Raw genomic sequence first — 20,152 nt, 5'->3', positions numbered from 1 at the left:
ATTTAACATTAACTTGATATATTTTCACTTCATGTACAAAATTGAGGGACAGACGAGCGATTGATTAGTGACAAATTAAGTTCTGACGAGATCTGATTACAATGCTATGTTAATGAGAAAGGATAATGTATAATTTGCACAACTCAGACAGCTTAAAGGCCCTTAAAGGAAACCTCCGCAAAGAAATAGCTTTATTGCCAATTATACATGATTCCCCACTAAAGTGTATATGAGAGAGTTATATTAGCAAGCCTAATGTATGGTTTCTCAGCACGACATGTGCGTCGCCATATTCTTGATAACCTGACGTACAATGCGAAGTCGGTTATCAAGTAAATGTATGATGAAGTATTTCATTCACCTGCTACTGTTCTTTGTACTACAATTTTCAGAACGCAAATTGCACACAAATTAAGTTGGCGCTCTTCTGGGATGAAGGTTCGCACGAATGAAATAGATTTACCCACTGCTTCATGTATATTTCAGTATTATAAAAAAAAATGATTACAATATTATTTCCCGTAATACATATTTTACAAATTACAATTGATCCTTCTCAGCTCTGATTTCCCTCAATGAAAAGTATATGTTTTGTAATTAAGTTAACATTCTTTCCAACTAAAGCTTGGTGCATGATACAGTCATGTGCAAGTTCGCCTGGTATGTCACATTATCAAGAATATGGTTGCATGCACCCATGTCTTGCTAAAAGGCATTACATCATGCCACGAATATTTCCGTTCACACAATTTCCTGTACACTTTCGTTTAAAAAAAGGAATTTTGTACATCAAAGGGCAGGAATACATTTTATATTCACAGTACACTTATTCTTTGGGGTCAGGTTTTCAGTAATATACAAAAAAAACATTTCAAGTACGTTAAAACACTTTTAAGAGAAAAGGGCCTATCTCGCTCATGAAAAATCTTAAATTCATTTTAAAGTGTATGTGAACCAGTCAATTACAAGCAGTAATCGTGTTTTATTGAATAAAGGTGCATTAAAAAACATTGCTGTATTGTAAGGAATATCGTCTGTACGCCAGCTGCAATTTATACATGCATTATGCTTCAAAAATCTATTATCTAAACATAATTTTGTGGCTTACACCCAGTAAATAAGATCGATTGATTTACTGTGTGTAAGCCACAAATATGTTTAAAAAATTGATTTTTCTCCCAGGAAGCATTATATTTATTTAAAAAAAAAAATCTATTATTTGCAAAGAAAAAACTCCGTGCCACCAACAAATATTGTTTTTAAAAATGCAGCTAAAATCAATTATTTCAAATGCCCTTGTATAGATCATGAATTAACACTCATGACCGAACTATGAATTAAGATATTCTGAAAGTAATCACTAATCTGAAATGATAAGCCCATATTCGAAAACTTTGAAACCAATCTTACTTTACCTTGCTAGGAACATTTGATAGCACATTGTCATCGCATTTAATGTTGTTAATAATTTCATTATTCTTAACAGTATAACAAAAAATGTAACTCTATTTTGTCGATATCAAGTTACAAACATGTAGGTAAAAGTTAAAGTCTATCTAATGGATAACCTTTGAATATGCATTATAATGAGCCAGCGATAGGACGTAATCATAAACTTGTTTGACCAGGCGCGGATCCAGGATTTCTTAGGGGAGGGGGCCCAACTTTTTTCTTTTTTTTGCTCCCGAAAATTTGAAAATCGCGCCGGCCAAAAATTCGCTCAGTGGGGGGGGGGGGGGGGGGGGGGGGGGGGGGGGGGGGGGGGGGGTAGTGAGCACATTTTTTTTTTTTGATCCTCAAAACAAATTCAATTTGCACCCCCCACTTGAGCGCCAGGGGGGGGGGGCCCAACCCCCAAAAAGGTAAAAATCACGTGATTTTACATGATTTTTTTTCTCAAGGGGGGGGGGCCCGGGCCCCCCTGGATCCGCCACTGTGTTTGACAAAATAGACAATTTCCAGGAAACTATGTGAATTCGTGAAATAATTGGTCTCCATGATAATTATACGCATTTAATTACATCTTAGTTGAGTTCGGAACACACAGTAAAAAAAATGGAAGAAAACAAAAACATGGTTAAAATATCTTTGCACTTGCGCATGGCTGAAATTAATATTTTGCTTGTCGTAGTTATGTTCTTTTACAAAAGCGCCTTGGCTCAAAATATTAATATATTTCTGCTCAACAGCCCATCATGTTCTCTGTACTTTCCACACACAAAAACCCAATCACAAACACTTTCAAGAATCAATTCAACGGCTATTATATAGCCTATCGGTATTGCCTATATAAAAAGTATGTTCGATTTCATCTTTGCACATTTCAACAACAAAATATGACGCAACATTTTTATCTATTACAAATTGCTATGAGCTGATTTTTGAAAGTCTTAACGATTATGTTCAAAGTACTTTCTAGGTCATTGCCCTAATATTTTATTATACAGTATAACAACATACAACATCGGATAGGAAGTCGATCCTACAACCTCTCAATCAAAAGTCAGTTTAATGAACCACAACACCACGGTTGTCTCTCATCTCTGCAGCAAATGTTTTGAAGAATGTCCAATATTTCGCGAGAGAGCATTAAAGATATCTATAAGAATATAGAATAATAAACTGTTGGACGGTATCAATCGTAGGATATTAGCTTGTCCTGCTATCATCTTTTTACTTTTTCATTATTATTGCGCATAATGTTCCGTACTTTTCGGTTTGTCTTCAGTTTCTGTTTCTGTTTTTTCCTCGAGTTATTTCTCTTATCTCTGGGTCGTCCCTTGTGAACTATGACCTCTTCTTTCCGGGTCTTCGCCCCCGCTCTTGGCTGGGGCTTTTTGCCTGTGATGGGCCTGGCCCCGGGAACAAGTTCTAGGACTTTCTGCATCAACTGTTTCTTTTCAATGATGAAGGTTTCATTTCCGTGTTTCAGCTCGATCGTGCGTTCCTCGGCTTGGACTCTACGCCGAGCTTCCCGCTCTAACCTGACATAGTCCCGTACGCTCCGGATGGCGTAATTTGTTTCGTTCATCAACTGACGATATCTTCGTAGAAAGGGAGAATCGAGTGGTTCGGCTGATTCCGGTCCAATGTCCCATGATGGATGCCTGGGAAAAAAGGGAAAAAGGGGAAAAGAAATAGTGATTGGAAATATTCTTTCCAAATTGTCTTCACACTCTTTCCATACTGTGAACATACCCTTCAACACATGACTGTATTCACACTTCTTCCCATTGCGCTCACACTCTTTCCACAATATTTTCACAGTCTTCCACATTGTTTTCACTTCTTCCACAGTATTTACACTCATTCCACAATGTGTTCACAGTCGTCCACAATGTGTTCACACTCTTTCCACACTGTGTTCACACTCTTTCTTTCCACACTGTGATCACACTCTTCCACAATAAATATGTTCACACACATACCACCAAATGTTTATACTCTTTACACAAAGTGTTCGCACTATTCCAAACTGTGATTACTCTTTCACATTGTGTTCACTTCTTCCCGTGTTCACACTAATTCCACAATGTGTTCACAATCTTTCCACAATATCTTAACAGACTTCCACATTGCTTTCATCTCTTCCATACAGTGTTCACACGCATTCCCCAATGTCTTCACAGTCTTCCTGTTCACTTCTTCCACACTGTGATCACACTTATTCCACCATTCCACCATATGTGCAAATCTTCCACAATGTGTTCACACTCTTTCGCATTGTGTTTACTCTTCCACACAGTGTTCACACTCATTCTACAATCTGTTCACAACCTTCCACAATGTGTTTACACTCTGTCTACAATGTCTTCAGTGTTCCACATTGTGTTCATTTCTTCCACATTGTGATCACACTCTTCCACACTCTTTCCACAACGTGTTCACACTTTTTCCAAACTGTGTTCACACTCTTTCCACACTGTGATCACTCTCTTCCACAATATGTTCACACTCTTTCCATACTGTGATCACACTCTCCCACAATATGTTCACACTCTTTCCAAACTGAGATCACACTCTTCCACAATATGTTCACACTCTTTCCACACTGTGACCGCTCTCTTCCACAATATGTTCACACTCTTTCCACACTGTGATCACTCTCTTCCACAATATGTTCACACTCTTTCCATACTGTGATCACACTCTTCCACAATATGTTCACACTCTTTCCATACTGTGATCACACTCTCCCACAATATGTTCACACTCTTTCCATACTGTGATCACACTCTTCCACAATATGTTCACACTCTTTCCACACTGTGATCACTCTCTTCCACAATATGTTCACACTCTTTCCATACTGTGATCACTCTCTTCCACAATATGTTCACACTCTTTCCATACTGTGATCACTCTCTTCCACAATATGTTCACACTCTTTCCACACTGTGATCACTCTCTTCCACAATATGTTCACACTCTTTCCACACTGTGATCACTCTCTTCCACAATATGTTCACACTCTTTCCACACTGTGATCACTTTCTTCCACAATATGTTCACACTCTTTCCATACTGTGATCACTCTCTTCCACAATATGTTCACACTCTTTCCATACTGTGATCACACTCTCCCACAATATGTTCACACTCTTTCCATACTGTGATCACACTCTCCCACAATATGTTCACACTCTTTCCATACTGTGATCACACTCTCCCACAATATGTTCACACTCTTTCCATACTGTGATCACACTCTCCCACAATATGTTCACACTCTTTCCATACTGTGATCACACTCTCCCACAATATGTTCACACTCTTTTCATACTTTTGTTCCCAATTTTCAACACTGTGTTCATTTATTTTTTCACACTGCCATCGGACATTTTCCCATGCTGTATTCACAGATTTTTATAAACTATTTTAATACAGGGTCATCATGTATAACGGTAGTAGTAATTCATCACACTGTTTTCGTTCACAGTTTTTCCACACAATTTTCAGTTTTTCCAAAATGTTTCCACACGCCACACTGTATTCATAAAGGGTCATTTATTCCATCCCAGTTTTAGAAGACGTTCCGATCTACATTATTTTCAAGGGTTGTGATATAGGGAATTAACCGATGTATTTCGTTTCAAAATACATCTAAGATAATTGATAATCATTTACTTGAAAGTGATTCGATGTTTCGAGGCCCAACGTCTGAACACAGCTTTCTCCGTGATGAAGAGATGACCCCCATCTAGGCGTGTTTCACTGATGTTGTAGTAGGCGCACTCTTTCATGCCATTCGGTTCGTAATAATGGTATGGTATTCTGCGGGATTCATTGCTAAATACAAGAACATAATACAAAACAAAAAATGATCACAGAAAAACGTTAAACAAGGAGTATAGTTGAGGTGTGGTGGTAAAGGGGATAAGTAGATGGATTATGTGTGACATGAGGAGTTCTTCGAATTCTGCGACGTCACAAACGTCCTTTGACCATCCATACATTGATATAATTATATTGATATTCAATAATGATTTACAGAGTCGTATGTCTTTTTATAATGTATGCAATTCATGATAAACAGACTTTCAAATATCAACTTAAAATGATGTATTGTGTAATCTCAGCTGAACATGATTTGCATGGGATATACAATACAGTATTGACATTGCCCTTAAGGTGAGTTCTCAAAAGTCTTTCCGATCGTGCTGATATTGAAATAATAGGCGAATCATTATGCCTTCACACCTCCCCTAGCTACCTAAAACTCTTGTTACTACTTCTACTACCTGGTAGACGAACAGTAGTCATCATTTGCCATTCCGTAGACTGTGATTTCATTGCAGATATCCATAGCGGCAAGCATGGTGAACCAGCCAGTACTGAGCCAGGTGTTGGCTTGCTGTCTGAAAGAACATACATTGAATAGAACCGTTTACTAACATATTCAAATTGATGCATACTTTTTAAACAAAGCTTGTTCTTGACAACATGCAAGCTTGCCGAGGCTTGCCCGACATAGCGAAAAGTAATGTATACAGACTGGATTCCTAGTATTGTAGTTCATGTATTAATAACAGGTTAATGGAATAACTCGTCACTAGCTCCCCCCAAAAGAACATCCATGCATTTGAATATGTTTGTCCTGTCTATTGAAGCAGAATGATATAACAAAATGAGAGGAAAAAACAAACAAGCAAAAAACTCGAAGTCAACAGCCCAGTTTACTAACATATTTGAATTGTATGCTGACTGTTGTAAGGGCCTCAGGAAAATAAAAACCCATACATTTGAATATGTTAATTACTATAGTAAATTTTATGACGAGTATACTTCTTCGTCGTAGCACTAGCAATGATCATTTTGATGGGATATAAATCATTTGTTGACAATGCTGGTGCTAGATCATTCCAACTTATCTCAGAGTTCTAGTTCAATAATTCTTTGTCTGATCTCTTTGAACATCTTTAACTTTCACCTAAACCCACATATTCATCGTCATGGTACGTGATTTGTATCGGCAGTGATCCGACAATAGCGACAAATTATTTGTTTGGCAACAGTGAAAGGGGAAATGGATTTTGACTTATACACAACAGAAAGAGGCTCACATGCAAAGGTTTCGATTCTGCACCACAAACCCTTTTCATTCGCAAACTTATTTTAATACAATGGGATTCGAATGGTGAAAAGATTAAAACAAATGTCTGCCAGAAGATGTTACCTTGTGAGGCCCGTCTCGTCTCTGAAGACCTTTTCCGCGTACCTCATCTGATCCGAGTTGAAAGCATAGAACTTCACCCCCGGGTAGAGGTGCGCAAGAAGAACTGCATAGCGGTACTCACGGTCTTGTAGTTTCCTAACATTAACCTGTAAAAATGGCAAATAATTCATAAACAGTGTGATTTTACAAGTTTCTTAAGGATTCTTATATATCTTTCCATATTTGCACTTGAAACCTCTGGCTTTTATTTACTGCTCTTCAGTGTTATTATAGAATATCAAATCAATGAAAAAATAATGTCCTTTCGACTTTCTAGTGATTTTGGTGTTGCTTGTCTTACCTAAAGTTTTTACGTACTTGTGAAAAACGAATCTTATATGTGCAATGAAGCATCAACCCCCAATCTAGCAACAAAGGATCGTTGATTTGAAACTTGAATTTGTTAGAAATTCTCCTTCTTAATCTTAATAAGTTGGAATTTTCATCTTAATTTGACGGAGCTCTGGACTGGGGATGGATATTCAAAAAGATGTCAGCAGGCACAGAAACCATGAACAATCCATTGGGCAGACAAATCCATTTTAAAGCGGGACTGCGCTTCTTGTAGCTACTTGGGCCCTCTATATGGCCAACAATATCTAAGCGTTACCCGTTGGTCCCCCATGGTCCATTTTTTCTTGTGTTAATTGAGAGCTGATTTGATGAGATGACCACCTGCCAGTGACCATGCAGGGAGGTCTAACCCCTCCTGGCCAAACGAGTGCAAATAGGCTTTAAGTAAGCCTTACTTTGTTGGAGTCTGAATTAAAAATTAACCATTTACTGCACACCTACCCTGTTCATCCAATTTATCAGCAGATATTCACTCCTCGTGTCCACATCCTGGAGCAGTTCCCTGCGCGCTTTTTCCGTCTTCTCGAACGACCTCGCAAGGTTGACGTGGGCGATCGACCTCAGCGTGGTCCGCGTGCCGACGTCGTTTTTGAAACCCTCACGGGAGCGTTGTTCATTCGGAAGACGCACTCGGTCGCGTCGATCTCGGCCCCCGAGCTCGTGTTGAGCAGATGCCCTGAGCTGGACACCACGGCGCATGAGCTGCAGAATAGTCGGAGGGGCTGTGGAAGAGGGAGGAGGGGGGGGGGGGGGGGTGCACAAATTGTTATTAAGCAGATCACTGTGGAAAACTCATTAATCATACTGATTTCATTACAATAATTGTATAATGAGGATCAATGCAGAAATCAGTAATTTTATAATTTTGTTAGAATGAAAAATTAGCAAAATAACAAATCCATTTTTTAAATATCCCCGTAGATGGTGTAATTTGAATTTTCTTTTCAATGTTTGACATAAAATCTAATTAATCATTTCAAACCTAACTCGCAAGTGCCTAATCAAATAAAATGGATAATTAAGAGTACCTGTCTGGCTCTCAAATTGGTTCGACAACTAGACTTAGGTATACAATATTCTATGTTTTTATATTTTTTTCTTTCTTTTGTCTTGGAAGCGAGAAGTTTGAAAGGATACTGTCATTTGGATGGTTGATAGGGTGTTAACTTTACTTCTTCCAGTGTTTATATCCTTACCTCCCCTGATAATATGTCAATATACCCCTCGTGTTGGACCCTGCGAACGACTGGAGGAGCAGGTTTGACTGTAGGCAGGTGTGGTTTTGAATTCGGTGTTGAATTCGGTGTTGATTTCGGTGTTGATTTCGGCGTCGAATCCGTCTGCAATACGGGAGTGTTGCTCCTATGTGTTCGTCGCGACTCCAGCTTTTGTCGCATGGTACGCGGGTGGTCGTTGGAGGTGGGCTCGGTCAATACTCCGGTAGGTTTGTAAATGAGTGTGACGTAGACGAGAGAGAGGATGAAAGAATAGGCTGCCGTGACAACCAAGAACTGAAAAGGACGCTGAAAGGATACGGGAAGAAAAATAAACAGATAGAACATTAAAACAAAGCCATTCGATCAAATCTCAAATTTTTTCCAGAGTCTCATAAGGCGCCGGCTTCCCATCCAATCGCATTGAACCACGTCGACCGTTTATTAAAATGATAATGAAGGTATTGTGAAAATGATCGACGAGTGCTCGATCTTTTATTATTATACACTACCGTACATATGGCCTTTACAATTCCGAGTGGTTGGAAACTGCATGAGGGAATATTATAGAGAGGGAGACTGGGAGAGAGAGAGAAGAGAGAGAGAGAGAGAGAAAGAGACGGGCCGGGGGGGGGGGGGGGGGAGAGTTGGTCCTGCTTCCCCAGTAAAAAAGTGACCCTTTGCACATTTTCAGTCAAATATTGGTAATACGCCGTTATAAGCTGGGGTAACGACCGATGGCTCCGCGCTAAGCTGTATGTTTTTATAAATTCAATTATGATATTGACGTTCCTTCCCAGTTCCTATCAAAGGATGCATCTTTCGAGAAAATTGTAATCACAAGCTTCATGGATACCCGAACCTCCGTCTTCTGAAATTTCATAATTTGTTTTCTCTGTCCGCAATGCATGCATGGCCATGCTGGCCAATAATGGAGTCGGTTTACCGTCTTTGATAGAGCGCGTTGAGATGTGAAACTCATAATATTGGAATTTAGATTAACGCATATCAGAATTTGAATGAATTACCATAAAAAAAATATAGCCCTATGCACGTATTTTTTGTTGGCAAAACTTGGCATGTTTTATATTTTTATCAGTATTATTCTTTGCAACTGATTATATTTATTTTCACATCATGTTCTGAATATATTTCTGATTATTTTTCTACTATGACTGTATAGTCAACTATTGGGAGCTAAAATGAACGTCTGTGAGGGACCTCAGCTTTATTTGAAGAAACTGAATAAATCCCCTAAAAATCCACACAAACATCTCAAAGAACATAAATAATGGAAATTCGTATTGAGACAATTTCAATGAATCAATGATTGTCTAAATTACCCCACAGTTTACTGAAATTAAGAACAGACCAGTGAGACTACGACTGGAGTTGTAAATAAACTGAAAAGGCATGAGATATGAAACTTCTAAATGCAATTTTTTGTGAGGTCTCGAGTCGTCATGATGATGAATAGTAATTTCGAAATGACAGGTGGATGTGATCCCTTTCATTCCATAAGAAAAGTTCCGATCGGCTGCGAATCGCGTATATGTCGCACGACCTGTCTCCAACTGGAAGCCGATCTGACCCTCTCTCCGATAAGAAGGTGTGAGCTGCGATTTCGATATTAGGCTACTATACTTTCGGGATGATCAGGATCCCAGCCAGATACAGTTTTTTTTTCTTCTAAAGAGTCCACACTCTGATCACAAGTTTCTTTCTTTATCACTGTAAAAAAACTTTTCTTTCTTTTTTCAAATTTCTTTTTCTTCAGGTGTTTGTCGTAGTCTCTTTTTTTAAAAATACACATTCAACAATATTACATGAAAACGTAACAAATTTATACAATTAAACCGACAAAACGGAAAGACAGTGTTACCAAATAAATTTACATTACGTACTCTTTCAATGCCAATGTACAATATCAAAGCAGTTTTTAATGATCTGTATTCCTTTTATTTTTAAAACTCATATTTAGTCATATTTGGGACGCAAGGTGCGCGATGTCCTTCATATTGTCCGTGATGTCATTCGGACAAATTGGATGGTAATTTGAATTTTCCTGCGTGTGCCAATTAGACAGGAGCGTGATCGTGACGTTGTTAAGAGACTTGGATAGAGTTAAGAGATCTGGGAGATTAGAGTGACGAATCGTACAGCATATTAGGTGATGTCATTCATCAGACCATGGATATAAGCTGTCACTGCAACTGTTCATTAATTTGCATAGCTACTGATTGGAGACACGTGCTCAATACCACCCCTCCCAGTCATAATTGGCGCCAAAAAGAGGAGAGAGAGAGAGAGAGACAGAGAGACAGAGAGAGACAGAGAGAGAGAGAGAAGGGGGAGTGGGGGAGGGTAGTGGGGTAAGCAAAGTCAAAAGTGTGGTTGAAACCCTTTCCACCCCTTGACCCTCTCAAAGACCAGGTTATTTCGAATTTAATTTACCTAGTAAGACAGGTGCCCCCTCCCACACACACACCCACCCTTATGATATTCCCTCCGTGGCTGAACCCAAGCCCCACTGCTGCGCCACTTTTGGTGGTTGTACAAAAAAAGCGAACTAGGTAAAAACCTGGCGTAGACTTTTTATCTGGAACACCGAGCATCAATTTTTTCATTCCATACAAATTTAAATTATTGAAATCAAAATTCCGACGAAATGGCTACGGAAAATGATGCAACTAATGAAGTCTAAACGTAAAAATAGATTAATCTTCAACTACATAATTGAAGAGATTCATTTTGATCGGTGATGTAACGGGTACATTGTTTTTTCTTCATAATCAGTGGGAAATAGCCTGTTTCGGCAAGCTTTCATTTGTAACTGCTTGACGCTTCTTCAGACCAGGCAAAATACTCTTGAAGAACATGAAAAAGTAAAAGCTTACTGAAAAAAGGTATCAGTTTTACAGAGTGTAAACAAACAACTCATTTTCAAGTTCATCTTGCATTATATGCCACATGAGCCACGGTGTATAAGCTCCTACAAGCACTTTGTTGCTAATAAATGCTTTATGACTTGTTCAAGGAAAATTACGCCCCAACTGTATCCTTCCGTCAAACCACTCAAGCTAAACTTTGTTTTGACATGCAGAGGCATAGCAGGAGTGAAACTGAAGTGTTTCCGAAACGAATGAACTGTTCAAGTCGAATTTGTTATTCGTGGGATCGGAGGAAGCAGTAAGTGAAAGTAGTGAAAGAAGAGGGCGTTGGATAATGATGTCACAGAATGAATGCTTTTAAAAGATGCTATTGTCCTGCTGCAGTTTAATTCATTCTCGAAAATATTTTGGTAGGGGAGATGGCCAGTTTTATGTTAATATCAAAGCAAATAGGGCATATGCCTCGGTCAATAAGGTATTGAAACGAACAGTGAATTGAGGATGTATTAAAAATGACATTGGAGTATAGGCTCAGCTATTGAGGGCCACTGGCGTCTGGGGGGGGGGGGGGGGCTGCAGTCTTTTATTTGAATTAAACGGTGAATTAACAACGTCGTCGATCAGGGGCTTTGTGTGGGAGGGGTTATATCGTCTCCGTTTTAAGTTGCCTCCACTTCCTTTTCGTTTTGCCTTTGCCTTCTGCTTGCCAGTTAAAAGAGGGGTGAGGATGGGCACGTGCCCCTTGCCCCCCATAACTGCGCCAGCGCCCTTAGTTTTAATGTTATTTTCCGGTCTGTGGCAGTTCTTCTATTCATTTCCATAAGGGTTACCGACTATCTTTTCATTTAGATAATGGTGCATGACGTTCATCAGCTCTTAATTAATTACAATTAATTGAAACATTCCGTTTTTAGAAGGGAATTATCATTTAATCACCGCATTAAAAATTTAATCGATTTCAAATGTTGTACACCCTTACGCTGAGGGTTAGGTGCCTTTCCAAATTACGTGCATAGTCATAATCAAGACTACATTGATATCAAATGGCGTTAATAACAAGGGGTTTCATCATACAACTATGTTTTCCATGCGGTTACAACAGACACTGACAGACGTTGTTCTCTTCTCAATTTTATTTAAAGTTAAGCTTACATTATGGTTATAAATAACAAACAAATGAATAAACAATAACTAATTAAACATACTTTAAATATTCACAAGTATAAATGAAGGGTTTCGATTTGAGTAGAAAAAATATAATGACTGAGTAATGGACAATGAAAAGTAAGAAAATGAATGAAAATGTCCCGACACACGACACGTGCGGTCCCATGTCTGAACAATTATGGGATATGTGATTTTCAGTGAATACAATTTCCAGCAAGCTTCATTACTTTGTAAATCGTTTCATAAACAAATATGAACTACTTTGAGTCAGTTTCTCTCGATATATTATACTGAAAACCATGACCACAATTCCCACACCCCTTGCTCTCATTAGTATGCCCTTTAAGCTGTAGAAGGTATGTGAATTGGTTCACCCTCTCTTGCACTTTCCTATTCCACAATGAAAGGGTAAATATGTCAAGGGAGTGTTGATGTATCGGGACAGAACATGGATAAACATTTTAGACAATACTCAATTTTTTTGACAGTTTGACAGCTACGTTGCCAATCCGGAAATGTCCCGGGAGATTCTTGTTATTTGTATTACTGTCTTTTTTACCTGTAATACAACAAATCCTCTTCCTCATGGTGAACATCATAAGAACAACTTTTATCCTAATGTAGTGTTCGGTAGTCATTAATGAGCATTATGAGGAAAGCATTCACCAGGCGCGGATCCAGGATTTCTTAGGGGGGGGGGCCCAAATTTGAAATTATGCGAGCCAAATATTGGTACGTAATAGTGACCAACAGTGACGTAATGCGGGGGGGGGGTCGGTGCAGGGAGGGGCGATTTCCCCCCTCCCTCCTCCGCGAAACGCGGAAGCTTTGACGTTTTATTAAATTATTAGAGAAAGAAGACGATTCGTTGTACCATTCTCGAAAATAATTCTCGTCTGAATTTAATTTTTCCCCTCCCGCGCAGAGCGCGGAAAAAATTTACGATTTATTAAACTATTAGAGAGAGAAGACGATTCGTTGTCGAGTTCTCGACTCTTAATCCTCGTCTGAATTCAGTTTTCCCCCTTCCTCGTGAAGCGTGGAAGCTTTTACGATTCATTAAATCATTAGAGAAAGAAGACGATTCGTTGTACCGTTCTCGACTCTTAATCCTTGTCTAAATTCAGTCTCCCCCCTCCCCCTCTTGCGCGAAGCGCGGAAGCTTTTACGTTTCATTAAGCCATTAAAGATTCGTATTACCGTTCTCGCCTCTTAATCCTCGTCTAAATTTAGGTTCCCCCCCCCCTTCCCGCGCGAAGCGCGGAAGCTTTTAAATTTCCTTAAATCATTAGAGAAAGAAGACGATTCGTTGTACCGTTCTCGAAAATAATTCTCATCGGAATTTAGTTCCCCCTCCATCCCGCGCGAAGCGCGGAAGCTTTTACGTTTCATTAAGCCATTAAAGATTCGTATTACCGTTCTCGCCTCTTAATCCTCGTCTGAATTTGGGTTTCCCCCTCCCCCCCCCCCCTCCCGCGCGAAGCGCGGAAGCTTTTAAATTTCCTTAAATCATTAGAGAAAGAAGACGATTCGTTGTACCGTTTTCGAAAATAATCCTCATCTGAATTTAGATTCTCCCTCCCCCCTCCTCCCGCGCGAAGCGCGGAAGCTTTTAAGTTTCATTAAATCATTAGAAAAACAAGACGATTCGTTGTACAGTTCTCGACTCTTAATCCTCGTCTGAATTCAGTTTTCCCCCTTCTGCGCGAAGCGTGGAAACTTTTACGATTCATTAAATCATTAGAGAAAGAAGACGATTCGTTGTACCGTTCTCGACTCTTAATCCTTGTCTTAATTCAGTCTCCCCCCTCCCCCTCTTGCGCGAAGCGCGGAAGCTTTGACGCTTCATTAAACTATTAAAGAAAGAAGACGATTCATTGTTCAGTTCTCGACTCTTAATCCTCGTCTAGATTCAGGTTCCCCCCTCTCGCGCGAAGCGCGGAAGCTTTTAATTTTCATTAAATCATTAGAGAAAGAAGACGATTCGTTGTACCGTTCTCGAAAATAATCCTCATCGGAATTTAGTTCCCCCTCCATCCCGCGCGAAGCGCGGAAGCTTTTACGTTTCATTAAGCCATTTAAGATTCGTATTACCGTTCTCGCCTCTGAATCCTCGTCTGAATTCAGGTTCCCCCCCTCCCGCGCGAAGCGCGGAAGCTTTGGCGTTTCATAAGATTATGAGAGAAAGAAGATGATTCGTTGTACCGTTCTCGATTTTTAATCCTTGTCTGAATTCAGTCCCCCCCCCCCCCCTCCCCTCCTGCGCGACGCTTTGGCGTTTCATAAGATTATGAGAGAAAGAAGCCGATGCGTTGTACCGTTCTCTATACTGTTAATCCTTGTCTGAATTTCAAAGATGTTCTTTGTCTGCTCCTTTTTCTTCCTACGTCCTCTTCCGATTTGGGGGGACCGCCCCCCCCCCCCCCCCCCCCTGGCTACGCGTCTGCGGTCAGATAACACATTTTGATACCTTGTCTAACCCCGCAAGCGGTCAGATAAGCATTCAGGGGCCCGTCTTAGGGCCCCTGGTGGGGTCGAGGCGGCGGAGCCGGCACTGGAAGCTCAGGGGTTTTAGGCGTTTAATTAAGGTCAGATGAGCATTTTTTTTGTATACCTTATTATTTTGTGACACTGGCAGGTCACTATTTGGCGTGGGGTCCAGGGGGCGGAGCCGCCAAAAATCAGGGGTTTGAGGCATTAAATTACCGTCAGATGATCATCTAAGGGCCCGCCGTAGGGCCCTAGGTGGAATCCAGGGGGCAGAGCCCCCGGAGGCTTAGGGGTTTTAGGCATTAATCACGGTCAGATGGGCGTATTTTGATGCCTCATTATTTTTTAACACTGGCAGTTAACTATTCTTTCATTCTTGCTCTCATTCTATATTATTTCTCTTTAATATACTTTTTCAAAAAAGTGGGGGGGGGGGGGGGGGGGAGCTCGGTGCTAAAAAGTGAGGAAAAATCTCGGAAATTATGTCATATCAGCATTATTTGTAATCCACCGTTGTGGAATTAGAAATAAACCACGTTTGAATTTGATTTCCACCAAGCCCCCCCCCCCATCGGTACGCCAGTATCTCCTCTTTTCCTTTTTTCTTTCCCTTTCCTTCCTTCTCTCTTATTTTTTTGATTGGGGGGGGGGGGGGGGGGGTCAACAGCCTGGGAGGCAAGGCCCTTTCGCCCCCCCCCGATCTCCTTTTCCCCCCTTTTCTTTTCTTCTTCCTCTTCTTTCTTTCCCTTTCTCTCCTCTTTCCCTTTCCCTTCTTTTCCTTTCTTCTCTCTTTTTTTTTTTTTTTTTTTTTTGCGGGGGGGGGGGGGGGGGGGCCAAGGCCCGCTCGCCCCCCCCCCTGGATCCGCGCCTGGCATTCACATCTACAATTGCCACACTCGACCCAGGTACGGTAAATAGGTACCGGTAGATAGAAACTCCTTGAACGCTTTACGCCCTTCCACGTGGTAGCTATAGGCTAGGGCTTGGCTAATCATAATAGTCGACATGCAGAGCTTATTAGGAAGCACGCATACAAAATGCTTAACTATGTGAGACGCGATATACAAACAGAGAACTATTAAACCGATAATTAGTTTGCAAAATTAATGCACACATGTATTATGAAATGGATTCTTAGGGGGAAAATCAAATGCTTTCGGAACTCGGTACAAAAATATAACAAACATTACACGCCAATTAAGGTATCTCCTAATGTATCTCTTTACATTTCCTTGTAACCAATTGAACGTTCCGTATATAAGCAATTATAAAGCAATAAATGTAGGTCTATACTCTCCAATATAATAATATATCTCTCAATAAATGAATTGCATTATGACGGAAAAGATCAGAGCAAGGCTGCGAACTATAACATTCATGCTTGTAAACAAAAGTACAAACCCCTTGTTCACCTTAGTTACGTCCCGTCTGTCTCTCACTCTCTCTCTCTTTCTCTCTCCATCTCTTTCACTCTCTTTCTCTCTCCATCTCTTTTCTCTCTCCATCTCTCTTTCTCTCCATCTCCATCTCTCTTTCTCCACCGCTCTCCTTCTTTCTTTCCATCCCTCTCCCCTCCCTTGTTCCTCTCTTATTTCTATATTTATTTAAGCTAATTTTGATTTCTGGTATTGAAGGCATATATTTTGCTTGTTTAACAATGAACCCACTTGCTGTATTAGTCGGGATGGTTGTAATTTAGTTGTTTTCAAAATACAGTTTCATACCTTTAATGTCCCATCACCTTTAATAGCGGGACATTTCTTATCCCAGTCAACGCATGTTGTGTCTGACTTGTGACCTGTCCATGACCATATCCAGACATAGTTATTTCTATATGTTTGATCACATAAATGAGAGTCATGCTTCTAGTCCATTTGGCGTTATGGGTGTGGTGTGATTAGCGTTTTAGCATGTAATAACCGTCATCAATCTAATCGTACGTTTTAAAAAATCGTAATGGATCTCGGATATGACTAACGTCATACATCTACATACATTGGTCATGTTGGTATCAATATTAAGACCCCCGTTGACCGACTTCAAATCAAAATCTGAATTTCGTGAAGCTTACTTCAACAGATAAACGAAGGTTGCTATCAAGTAAACGTTTGGTAAATGTGCACAATTTCTTTGAACAGATTTGAGACAACAATAGTTGATCGTATGAATTCTGGAATTTCTGGTCATAATAATGCCCCCCCCCAAAAAAAAAAAAAAACTAACAATTTTTTATTAACCTAGGCTAACTGTTATTTAGACATATGAAATTGATAATGATTGGAATTGTTTCTCGTTACTCTACAGACGATTGGGGTAGCGTGATTCCAGCCATTGAGGGGGAACTGGCATCCTTGCATCATAAGAGAACCAATAAAGCCAATCAAAGGAGGGGGGTGGAAGGGGCTCCATCTTCTTTTCAAGCCCCCTCTCCTCCCGTTCCTTCATCTCGTTCCTTTTCTCTTTTACCCCTTTCTTGATCGAGAGAGGGGTGGAGGTGGGGTGACGGTACCATTCCTCCTCGTAGCTACACATACATCACTACCACAGACACAGAGGAGCGGTTCCAAGTTGGGTCTCTCCGAATTCATGTACCTGCACTTCCTGGCATGTTAATTATTGACGATGATGTTCTAATATACTCCTGTGAATCTGAACATATGCTCTTCCTGGCCCGTTCATCGTTTTCATTAATGTTATCCGACTTCTTTGCGTGCAAGCGTGGCCAGTTGTTCTACTGTGGTTTGACGATACCCTTTCTGGCTTTTCCCAGACTATTGTTTTTCTAATATTTTCCTTTTTTTAATCAATAGTGTGAACATTCACTTCCTGGCCTGTTCCAGGCAGTTGTTGTTCCAATCTTCTCCAATTCCCCCTTAAAGTATGAACATGAACATGAACCTGGTGTGAGGTTGTCGATCACTTCCAGGCAACAGTTTCATCACAGGCCAGACAGGGGGACAAATTGGCATTGACACGCCGGCTGGTTTCTTCATGTGTTTGCCAGCGCACCGACTCGGCATGGGCAAATTTGTCGAAGAGCCTTGCCTAACGGGACATCATGAAAACATTATTTCTCTCTATGTCTGCATGCCCCCCCCCCCCCCCCCTCCCCTCTCTCTCCTCTCTCTCTCTCTCTCTCTCTCTCTCTCTCTGCCTCTAGTATTATCTCTCCGTTTTCCCTCCCTTCATCATTCTCTCTATCTCTCCCTTTCTCCGCCTTTCCCTTTCCGTCTCCTAGTATATATGTCTTATTCTTCCATTCTCTCACTTAAAGGTACTATGTCCCATTTGCAGGCCCCCCCCCCCAAAAAAAAGTTAAATTCCAACAGCATTTGAAAAATGATACTAATTTAGAACTTCCCTAAACAAGGCGGGGCTTGAAAAATGTCTTCAAATTGGAAAATAACGATTATTAGTTGTCAACTCGACTTAGGAGCTATAGAGCCAATAAGTAATAGTCTTGATTTCCAGACCATTGTACCGAATGGTCATACGTTTTATGCTGTGCAAAGATTCAATCAGTTTAATTTTGGCCATCACAAGAAGTGGGTTATTGATGTAGACAAATGCTAATGTACCCTTTATACAGCTCATTTTATGTATGTTATTACCAAAGAAGAAGAAAAGCCAGTCAGTCACTCAATAGTGTCTGACAGTGAAGTCTAGCAAGTAAACGGGTTTCCTTGCATAATTTGAATATTAGGACACTGCTAACGTTTAAATTTCACAAATAGGACATACATGATATATTCATAATTCCTGCAAACTTTACAGAATTTGATGTTGGCTGCAAAAGGGACATAGTACCTTTAACTTATAATTCAATGATTATTCAAGGGTAAAATTCATGGCCCTACTCTTAAAGCCTCAGTGCACATACTTTTAAAGGTTATAGCGTATTTATTTTAAGCATCAAGTTCTACATGCATAATGATATGGTAACGGAATAACTGAAATGTACATTCGTTCTAATACCGTAATGCAAAAATGCACGAGTAGAAGACTTTTAAGTAGGCCGATACATACCAATAACATCTCTCAACTATCTCGTATTTTTCCAATCAATCATACTACATCATTGCTGTTGTAAACTTACAATAATCATGAGTTCCATGAACATCTGCATGTAAAGAAGTATGCCTACTGATATCGTGCTTATAACAATAAAAATATACCGTTTATATATTTTACACGAATGTTAAATCCTAGGTTTAATTTTACATGGAAATAGGGCAAAACGTAGAAGTAATTAAAAAATAATTAAAATCATTTTCCATACCTTCCAGAACATGATGTAGGTTCAGATGCCGATGTTCATGAGGATGATAGTTTCTGCAATGAAAATAGAATCCATTATTCTACCAGTTTGACGCAAGTTGAAGTTTATCAACATTTTTCATCACAATTCCTTATACAATTACGGTATAAATATCCGATCATTTTTTCTTCATTTAAATCATTCAAGATTTAGAACGTTCACCCACTAAGAACGTTCATTTCTGAAAACAGTTTGAAGAATATTTTGTAAGAAAAAGTATAATTTCAATCACCAATTCAGCATGTTAAGGATGACCACACTCAAAATGGGTGACGGGAACGAAACAATCGTCCAAAACATTCGGGAAATCATTTAATCCTGCATTTCTCTAACTTCTCGATCACAACATGGATTCCTGAAGCACGTCAAGCAAGTCGCATCGTATAAAGCTAGTAAAATCAGCAGACACATTTTTTTTTACCAGGCAGGCTTCATGGTTCAGAGACCATTCTGTATCCAGTATGATCTTACCGTACACACGTGGTCTAACATCAAAGTCTGTCCAGGAAGATCATTGTTCATCCAATGTCTCATGCGAAGGCCATCTTTACAATCATGTCTTAGAATTGGACCGATCAGCCTATATATTGTCCAATGACGTCATTATCCAGCTAGCCAGTTTGATTATCCCCAGTTGCAATCCTTATTATTCATACCCGAAAGCGGAGCCGACATCGTCATTTGGTAAAAAGAGAATTCATTATTATCCATGCGGGGAATAACATTTCCAAGATCGTACTACATCCTTACAATATCCTTGCAATACATTTGAGCTGTGTCGTTTATCCATGACTCGGCTGCAGGAATGATCTTCACAGCCTTTGAACCCAAGCGATCAACGCATCAAAGCACACAGCGCCTTTATATCCCATTACCTTTTCCCAATTCATTGCAATGACCATAACCGCTACCATAAACATTCCATTTCACACCTAGGCGCCACATTCATTCAGCCAGACACAAAAAGCACGAAAAAGTCGGCAACATTCGTGTGGATTTAGTC

At 40.0% G+C, this 20,152-nt stretch overlaps 1 protein-coding gene across 1 annotated transcript; it reads right to left on the bottom strand.

Annotated features, from left to right (window-relative positions):
- Positions 1-1,892: 1,892 nt before the first annotated feature.
- On the bottom strand, positions 1,893-19,614 carry LOC105443856 (alpha-N-acetyl-neuraminyl-2,3-beta-galactosyl-1,3-N-acetyl-galactosaminide alpha-2,6-sialyltransferase). The gene is given in 9 exon segments (XM_030973963.1): positions 1,893-3,107; positions 5,128-5,289; positions 5,742-5,858; positions 6,677-6,822; positions 7,511-7,671; positions 7,674-7,791; positions 8,266-8,592; positions 19,111-19,163; positions 19,382-19,614. Coding segments are annotated over 8 exon segments (1,485 nt in total). The 5' UTR covers positions 19,123-19,163; positions 19,382-19,614; the 3' UTR covers positions 1,893-2,665.
- Positions 19,615-20,152: the final 538 nt, after the last annotated feature.

The sequence above is a fragment of the Strongylocentrotus purpuratus genome, unplaced genomic scaffold (assembly GCF_000002235.5).
Source record: "Strongylocentrotus purpuratus isolate Spur 01 unplaced genomic scaffold, Spur_5.0 spur5_scaffold_7, whole genome shotgun sequence".
Lineage (NCBI taxonomy): Eukaryota > Metazoa > Echinodermata > Echinoidea > Camarodonta > Strongylocentrotidae > Strongylocentrotus > Strongylocentrotus purpuratus.
This window is presented reverse-complemented; position numbering and strand designations above follow the sequence as displayed.